We start from the raw sequence: 9,155 nt of genomic DNA on the forward strand, positions 1-9,155 counted from the left end.
TGGGCCGTGCAGGGAGTGCGACCCCCGGGCTCTGCACGGACGGTCGTGCTTATCCGGGGCCGTGCAGGGAATGAGATCCCCGGGCTCTGCACGGACGGCAGTGCTTATCCTGGGCCGTGCAGGGAGTGAGATCCCCGGGCTCTGCACGGACGGCAGTGCTTATCCTGGGCCCTGCAGGGAATGGGATCGGGCATCACTCTGCGAGGGACCGCACAGGTCGCTGGTTTTGGGCTGGTGTTTCCAAATCCACTTGTTTAAACTCTCCTTTTTGGGCTACTGTTCCCACGTTCGCCTGTTTAAATGCTCGGTTTGGGGCTGGGTTTCCCAAATCCGCTCGTTTAAGTGCTGGTTTTGGGCTCCAATTCCCAAATCCTCCTGGGCTGCGTCTTATGGGAGTTCTTTATGGGTTCTGAGACATTTTTAGGGCTTTCCTGGATGGGTTGAGGGTGTGAGAGAACAGGAATTTCCGGGCTGTTGGTTTTCCTGGGTTTTAACCGTGAGTAGAGTGATGGAAGTGCTTCCGTGGGCCTGCTGGGCTGGTTCTTGGCTCACTGGGAATTGTGTGAAATGGAAATAGCCTCGCAGGTGCCAGGGCTCAGGGAAGGAGCCTGGGAATACCTGTGGGGCCCGTGGGCTCCCCTTGCAAATCCCCAGATCTCATGGAGTACTGGGCTGGATCTGCAGTCTCTGTGGCACAGCAAGAATTTATTGTTAGGTTTGTCTCCTGTTTCCCCATCATTGTTTCCATGGAAAATACAGGATTTCTCTGAGGAATAGCTCCAATTACAGAGCTGCTCAGCCTTGCTCCAAGGGGCTGCTCCTGATCCCAGAAGGAATTGTGTGTCCTGGAATTTGTTTTGTGAATTCACAGGTGTTGGTGCTCTCATTTGGGAGAAAATATAAATAATTCTCTCTTTGTTTCCTGCCTTATCTTTCCTTAATCCGTTGGATTAGGAAGTTTCCCAGGTGAATGCTGGGAAGGGGGGGGCGGGTCTTACTTTGTGAGGTTCCTTGTGATTCCGCAGGGGATGGGAAGTGAACACCTGGCCTCAGAGTTCCCATTTATCCTGTGAACACACCTGCACAGGGATTTCCAGGTGTCAGGAATCTCTATGGATGCACCTGCACAGGGATTTCCAGGTGTTGGGAATCCCTGTGGACACACCTGCACAGGGATTTCCAGGTGTCGGGACTCTCTATGGACGCACCTGCACAGGGATTTCCAGGTGTCAGGAATCCCTGTGGACGCACCTGCACAGGGATTTCCAGGTGTTGGGAATCTCTATGGACACACCTGCACAGGGATTTCCAGGTGTCAGGAATCCCTGTGGACACACCTGCAGAGGGATTTCCAGGTGTTGGGAATCCCTGTGGACACACCTGCACGGGGTGACAGGACAAGAGGACGTGGCCTCAAGCTGTGCCAGGGGAGGTTCAGGTTGGACTTCAGGAGGAATTCCCTTGAGGAAAGGGTGGTCAGGCACTGGAAGGGGCTGCCCAGGGAGTCCCCATCCCTGGAGGTGTCCGAGGAAGGACTGGACGTGGCACTCTACTGCAGGCTAGTGACAAGGTGTAGATTAGGCATAGCTTGGATTTGATAGTATTGGAGGTGTTTTCCAACCTCAGTGATTCCAGGATGCCAGGAGCAATGGGAATCACACAAAGGCAGGTGTGTGGCTGCCTTTCAGATCCAAAATCAGCTCTGATGTTTCTGGGGTACCTTTTCTCAGCCCAGAGCGGCTGATTAACTTCTGCGGGAGGCTGGGGAGGACCAGTGAAAGTCCATTCTACATTCCCTCCTTCCTTCTGACCCAAAGGATTTGGAAAACAACCGCTGTGATGTTTGCACTGGATCATCCTTCCCGGGCGGCTGCCCCGGGCAGGGGAGAGCTGTGCTGCGAGACAGAGCAGGGCCCAGGGGATTGTGCATGGAATTCTCAGGGAATCTCTCCATTCCCTGGATGGTACCTTGGTGTTAGTGGTGGCTATGGGATCACCTCTTGAAGCTGATCTGGGCGTTGCTGTCTTGCTAAAGGAATCTTGGGGCTCTGGGACCTTGGGTGGCACCATGTCAGTGCTGTGATAGTGCTCCCAGTTCAGTGTTCCCCTCAGTTCTTGAGCTGGGACCTTCCCACACCCCTTGGGTGTTTTTCCTTTGCTCTCTCCTGACAGTCTTGGCTCTCTGCACCCCTGGAAATGGGTACAATATTCCAGGCCCTTGGGTATTTTTCCTTTGCTCTCTCCTGACAATCTTGGCTCTCTGCACCCCTGGAAGTGGCCACAATATTCACCGATACCATTTGGGAGAACAAAACCTCTGTGGAGGGATTTTGGAGCATTCCCTATCACTATCAGCCCTCATGCCCTCACATCAACTCCTCTGCCAGTGCCTGACTTCCTTCTGCATTCCTGAATCCCGTCTGGGTTGGGTGGGTGGTCCTGCCCTGCAGGAATGTGTGGTCTCCATTCGGGACTTCAGTGACATCAGTTTTATCAGCCTCAGTTCCATTCCCTTGGCTGAGCTGTGCAGTTTGGCAAAAGTCATTTGGGAGCCTGATAGGGTCAGCCACGGAATCATGGAATCACAGCCTGCTTTGGAATGGGAGCAGTCTTAAATCTCATCTGGTTTCACCCCCTGCCCCATCCCTGGGAGCATTCAAGGCCAGGTTGAACAGAGCTTGGAGCAACCTGGGATAGGGGGAGGTGTCCCTGCCCATGCAGGGGTGTGGGACTGGATGAGCCGTGAGGCCCCTTCCCACCCAAACCATTCCATGATTCTGTGTCACTGGCCACGTCTGCCATTGTGGGAGCCATTTGCTCATGAGGTGCTGCAGAAATGGCCCGTTTTGGGAGGTTTTGATTCCTGCCAATCTCTAGGAGCACACCTGGGAAGTAGCGGAGAAGCTTTGGATGTGCCCCATGCTCTGGATTCTGCATGTGCCAGCAGTAACTGCCAGCACTGCTGTTCCCAGTTGGGAAAGAGCATTCCATGGGCTGTGGGAAAGGAGTTGCTAAAGCAGCTGAGGAGTCCTAAAGGTTACGGTGCCCACAAGGGCTTCCAGAGTTCCAATGGAATCCTCAAGGGCTTTGATGGTAAATAGGGACAAACTACTGAGATGTGGTATCTGCCAGGAAGGGCCTTTCCTGGACACTTGCCTGTTGTAGAGGAGTTTGTTTCTGGAAACGGTGGTCAGGCCACTGGAAGGGGCTGCTGCTTGAGGTTGGAAGTCCCCTTGCTTGGAGGTGTCCAAGGAACGACTGGACATGGCACTCAGTACTCTGATCTGGTGATAAGGTGGGGATCAGTCACAGGTTGGACTCCATGATCTTGGCATCTTTTCCAACCTCTGTGATCCTGGGATTCTGTGCTGCTCAGGTGATGCTCTTCCAGCCTCTCTGCTGCGGGCAGTGTGAAAGTACTCAGCTGAATTCCTGTTCCATGTCTTGGCGAGGAGGTGGAGCAGGGATGGAGCCACATGCCCTGGCCATGTGCTTCATCCTTCCTTTTTGCACTTGTGTCTCCTTGAATATCCGCGTGGTTTGATGCTTGTGGTTCCTAAATGAACGGGATTCTGTGGTTTTTGTCATTTTTGTGTGTTTATACTTCAGAGAAGTTCTCAACCCTGTAACAAATTTACAGGAATATTTCTGAACTCTTGGAGTTCAAACCCCCTAAAAGGGCTCAGCCATGCTCAGACACCAGAATAGCAGCAGAAGTCCGGGTCCCATATCTATTTCTCTCCAAAGAAGCTCCTGTTCTCTTGCTTCCTCTACCAGCTTTTCCCAAGTTTTTTTCCCTCTTTCCTCGCTCCAGATGGCTGTTAAAAAAAAACAGATGTGGGAATAAGGTTTCAGGGGAGGAGCCTGAGCACAAAGCCCCAGCTGCTCCTTGCCAGATGCTGTTGTTTGGCCCCAGGGAACTGAGGGACTCAGGGAACTGAGCTGGGCCTGTTCCTGGAAGCAGGGTTATCCCAAGGTGCCTGGAAAGAGGAAATCAGCAGTCCAGGCTCTCTTGAGTATGAGGATGGAGGCTGGGATGGGTTTGCACAATGTGCTGCTTTCCAGGGAGCCTGGAGTGACAGGGTGATGATGATCCTTGGGGAGTGTTCCATGGTGAGGGATATATGCTCAGGAATTCCTGTTGGAGCCATGCCATTGGTCAGCAGAGATCACCCCTGGATCTGTGAGTTCTTCCCAGAGGGATGTGTGGTGGCAGGGAGCCTGGAGCCAGCAGTGCCTGGTGCTCCTAGGCACTGCTGGGTCCTTTCAGCCTCGGCTTCATCCTCTGTGTCAGAGCTGGGATGTTCTGGAGCAGTTTTTGGAAGCTGTTCCTGTTAATGAGCCCAAATACGTAAATTATATTAACCTCAGTCCTGCAGTGGGCTGGGTTTGGAAGAATCACAACAGATTGGGCTCCTGGCTTTCTTATTCTGAATAGTTACATTTGGCAGCCCTTCACTCTGTTCTTCTCCCCCCACATCTCAGAGCTCCTGTAGTGGTTTGGTCCAAAATACTCATTCCTTTTTACCTTCTGTGAGATAAGAATTAGGAGAAAAGCAAAGTAGGCACCAAACTTGAAAGAATATAAAGAAGTTTATTAATAGACCAAAAAGAAGAAAAAAAAAAAGAAATCAGACCACACCTTCAGAACCCTTCTCCTCCCCCCGCCTTTCCCCCTTCTCCCACTGACGATGTGAAAAGACAACCCTTGAGATGTTCAGTCTGTTTACCACTTCCTTGTTCAATTCATTTAGGAAGTGGAGTCTCTCTTGCTCATGCTATGGAGACATTATCACAATGAGACAGCCGCCCGGGTTGGTTCTCTGCTCTCATGTGAGTCCTTTCCCCTACTTGCAGCTTTTCCCACAACTGCTTTCGAGGGTCCACTCTTGAATTACTGGGGTACAGTTTTAAGGTTGAGCCATTCAGAAACAAAAGTTCTCTTCACCCATCTCTGGGAGCATTTCCATCTCTGAGAATAGAGGCCCTCTTCCTTTCCTGGGAGAAAAAAAGCATCTTCATCTCTAGGACTATCTCTGAGAGCATCTCTAGGAACTGAGGTCTTCTCCTTCCAATTGGAGCAAGAGTCCTCATCACTTCCATCTCTCCCTTTTCAAACTTCTGATCAAATTACAGCTGCTTCAGCATTTGCTTATTCCAGCACAGGTGCCTTTGCTCACAAGTGCAGTTTGAACGCTCCACCCCACATGCCTTCATGAAATCACAACGGGTACTCTGATGTATCATAGTCCATCACCACCATAGCTTTACAACAGATTTTCACCTTTAAGCATCTCCTCTTTCTCCTCCCTCAGGTTTTCAGCTCTTCACAGCACTAAAAGGGTTAATCTCACCTGGGCCTCACAGCTGGAATTTCTCTTATCGCTGTTGGTCACATTATCTTTGCCAGGCAGCTTCAGCTGAATCTTCATCTTCGGCCGTAGCAGGACTGGGGGGGCCGCAGGTGGAACGGGGCTGCACGGCTCCAGGATGGCTCCAGGATGGCTCCAGGATGGCTGTGGCCCAGCTCGGCCTGAGCAGGGCCTGGCCCGGGCCCTGCAGCTGCATGTCCCAGCACTGGAAACGGGACAGAGAGCTTCCCGGGGTTTGTCCGTTCTTAAATGTGGACCACAGAGGCAGTCAAAATTCTAAGTGGCTTAAAAAATTGTCCATATTCAAACTGGCCAGCTGATAGGTTCTGTCAGGTCACAGAGGCAGCTGTAAGCACCTCTTTGCAAGAAAATCACTTCCGGGACTATGCTTGCTAACCCATGACAGTTCCTAAATTGGAATAACTAAGTTTTTTAAGCTGGAGGAGATGGGAGGAGCAGTGAGAAAAGGATTTGCAGGCTTTGAGATTGGCTGGGGAGAACACTGGGCCTGAGTGTCCAATGGCAGAGATGTGGGAGGGAACAGGGGCAGCTGGTGACAAACAGGGCTTCAGCCAGGTGGGAAAGGACAAGAAGGGTTTTTTTAATTAATTTATTGGATGTTCCACAATCAAAATGAATCTTGGAGATGAGGGAGCCTTCTTTTATAAACAGATCAGCATTTCTGGGTTGTGTTTGTGGTTGGGTGGAGATGGCATTTGAGGACATGGTCACTGCTGGCATTGGCAGTGCTGGGGACAGTTGGACTTGGTGGGCTGTGAGGGCTTTTCCAATCTCAGCAATTCCATGACACCACATCACTTTGCTGGTCTTGTTTCCAGTTTGGGTGTGGCCTGTGCAGTCGTGGCTTTGTGCACTGGAGTTTGCCAGTTTGCAGCTCCAGCCACCTCTGTTCCCACGTCAGCTCCCTGTTGGTGCCCTGGTGTTCCCATCATCCATGGCTGGTGTTCTGTCCAGCCATGAACTTCTGAAGGGACTGGGGAAACACCTGCAGCTCTGGATACTGTCCAGACACGTGGAGAACAGAATTTTGTGCTGGGAGGGTTTGTCTCCTGTTTGCTCCATGTTCACTGATCCTAGAAAATGCTCACAACACCCCCCAGGGAGCTGGAGGCTGCACAAAACCAGGAGTCTCCTTCTTGCTGTAAAATAAGTCAGATGATTTGAGGGTATGTCCTGGAATGGTTGGGGTGGGAAGGGAAGCTGTGGCTGCCCCATCCCTGGAGGTGTCCAAGGCCAGGTTGGATGGGGCTTGGAGCAACCTGTTCTAGTGGAAGGTGTCCCTGCCCATGGCAGGGGGTGGAATGGGATGAGCTTTAAAGTCCCTCCAACCCAAGCCATTCCATGATTCTGTGACAATCCAGGAGAAGCTTTGCAGTTGGTAAAGGAAAAGCTTCAAGTCCTGGTTCCTGCTCTGAAGAGAGGTTTTTCCGTGCTACTTGTACTGGGAGCAGAATCTTCCCACAGGAGCGTGTCCAGGACCACAGGCTGGAGTTTGTCCCTTTTGGTTTTTGGGTGGTTGATGGGAAATGTGGAGTCGAGAGAAGGAACCAGTTCTGTTTTGATGGATGGTGCTGCCAGAACCCACATGAGCACTGAAGGCAGGGCCACATCTGCTGCTGGGGGCTGAGCACAGGGTCCCAGCAGTGAGATCACCATGCTGGAATTGTGGTCCCAGCAGTGCAGTCATTGGGTTGCTGAATTGCTGGAATCAGTCATGGTTCCAGTAGTGGCATCGCTGTGCTGGAATCACAGTTCCAGCAGTGGGATCACCATCCTGGAGTCACAGTCCTGGCAGTGGGATCACTGTGCTAGAGTCAGTCACAGTCCCAGCAGTATGATTCATGGTTCCAGCAGTGGGATTGCTGTGCTGGAGTCATAGTTCCAGAGAGCTGGAGAGGGACTTTAGACAAGGGCTTGGAGTGACAGAACAAGGGGAATGGCTTCCCACTGCCAGAGGGCAGGATTAGATGGGACATTGGGAAGAAATCCTTCCCTGTGAGGGTGGGGAGGCCCTGGCACAGGTTGTCCAGAGAAGCTGTGGCTGCCCCATCCCTGGAAATGTTCCAGGTCAGGTTGGACAGGGCTTGGAGCAACCTGGGATAGTGGAAGGTGTCCCTGCCCATCGCAAGGTGTGGGACTGCGTGAGCATTAAGGTCCCTCCAAAGCATTCCATGATTCTGTGATTTGGGAAAGTTTCAGAGAAGGTTTTAAAACGAGAACTTGAGAAAGTTGGGTCAACAGAGCCGGGAGGGAGAGGTGGGATGAGAACACTAATGGGGACATCAGACATGGGATCTATTGAGGGGATGGAGATGATGTGAGCAAGGATTGAGGATTATCTGATTGTCTGTTCGTGGAAAACATGGTTGGAGAACTCTGTAAGTGTCCAATACATCCCTGGGTTTGTAAAATTGCTGGGATGGCTCTTCCCACAGGGAATGCTGGGAATATGGTTTTCCTGACGTACAGGGTTTGGAAAGGGTTTTTAGCCAACTGTGATGTTCTGACATGAAGTGCTTTGGTTTTCTGGGAAGGAAGAGACAGGTCACTCCTGTGAGAACAGTTTTCCATGAGCATTTTCTGTTTCCTTAGGGTACGGAGTCCATTAAGATGGAAAATGGGCAAAGCACAGCAGCAAAGCTGGGGCTGCCCCCTCTCACCCCAGAGCAGCAGGAAGCTCTCCAGAAAGTGAGTAAAACTGATGGGAGTTTGCTGTTTGGGGGGGTGGTGTTGTTTGGGTTTTTAATGAGCCTCTGTCTCTGGTGGGGCCAAAGGGAACTCAGCACCAGATCTCTGTGATCGCAGCCATGCTGGAGGGTCCCACAGGCACATTTGGGCCCAGGAATTACTTGTTTTGGTTTAGAGTTCATAGACACTTTTTGGGAGCATGATGGGGAGTTGCTGTTGGGGTGGGTGATAGCAGGTTTGATTTAAAAGTAATTAAGTTCAGAAAAATGGCATCCTAAGTCAGATGGGAATTCTGAGCTGGGGTATGGGTGCCACAAAGTCACTGAGGAGCAGCTGCTTCTCCACAAGGACTGGGGTTGGGATCTGCTCTAGCTGGCCTGTCACTGTCCACACCAGAATGCATCCCAGAACATCCCTGTCCTCGGGATGACAAGGATAGAGAGCTCTGTCCTCACGAGGCTCCATGTGGATGTGCCTGTGCTGTCACAGCTGTCCCTCTGTGTATGGTGGTTGGCTCCCAGCCTCATTCCCTCTGGCTTCTCCAGAGCCTCTGGATGCAAACCTCCTTGTCCATTTCCAGGTTTCCTAAGCTCAAATCCCTTGGGTTAGATCCTCCCATTCCCTGGCAGCTCCCAAACCACAGCCATGGAGACCAGGTGCCCAGGGGGGTGGCTGTGTGTGTGTCCCGGGGAATGTGCACAGGTGTGGGGATGAGGTTTGCCTTGGCACAGAGCCTCCATGCGGCACGGCTGGAATCTCTGGCTTTGCCAAAATTGGAGAGGACTGAGAGAAACCCCAAAGGAGCCTTGTTGTGTGCAGGCAGAGCCAGAGGTGAACTGGGGCATTTAGGGAGCAGAGCCAGGGAAGAGCTGGTGTGTTTTGGGAGCAGATCCAGAGCAGGCCGGGTGTGCTGAGAGGGGAGAGCCCAGCCCAGGGGTGGCCATGGGGAGGTGGAGGCCCTTCCCTCCTGTAGCACCTGTCTGTGCAGACGCTCTCTGAGAGGAGAGGACTGAAGGAGGCCGTGCCCCACCCTGGGCCCTGCAGGTAAGGGGCTGTGGTGGGATGTGAGGGCGG

At 52.1% G+C, this 9,155-nt stretch overlaps 1 protein-coding gene across 1 annotated transcript in view; it reads left to right on the top strand.

The window, feature by feature from the left end:
• Positions 1-9,155, top strand: part of PUF60 (poly(U) binding splicing factor 60) — a 22,390-nt gene that overhangs the window by 645 nt on the left and 12,590 nt on the right. Inside the window, 1 exon segment of the mRNA XM_008633310.2 lies at positions 7,986-8,081. Within this exon segment, the coding sequence (XP_008631532.2) occupies positions 7,986-8,081 (96 nt within the window).

Source organism: Corvus brachyrhynchos, unplaced genomic scaffold (assembly GCF_000691975.1).
Source record: "Corvus brachyrhynchos isolate BGI_N302 unplaced genomic scaffold, ASM69197v1 scaffold275, whole genome shotgun sequence".
NCBI lineage: Eukaryota > Metazoa > Chordata > Aves > Passeriformes > Corvidae > Corvus > Corvus brachyrhynchos.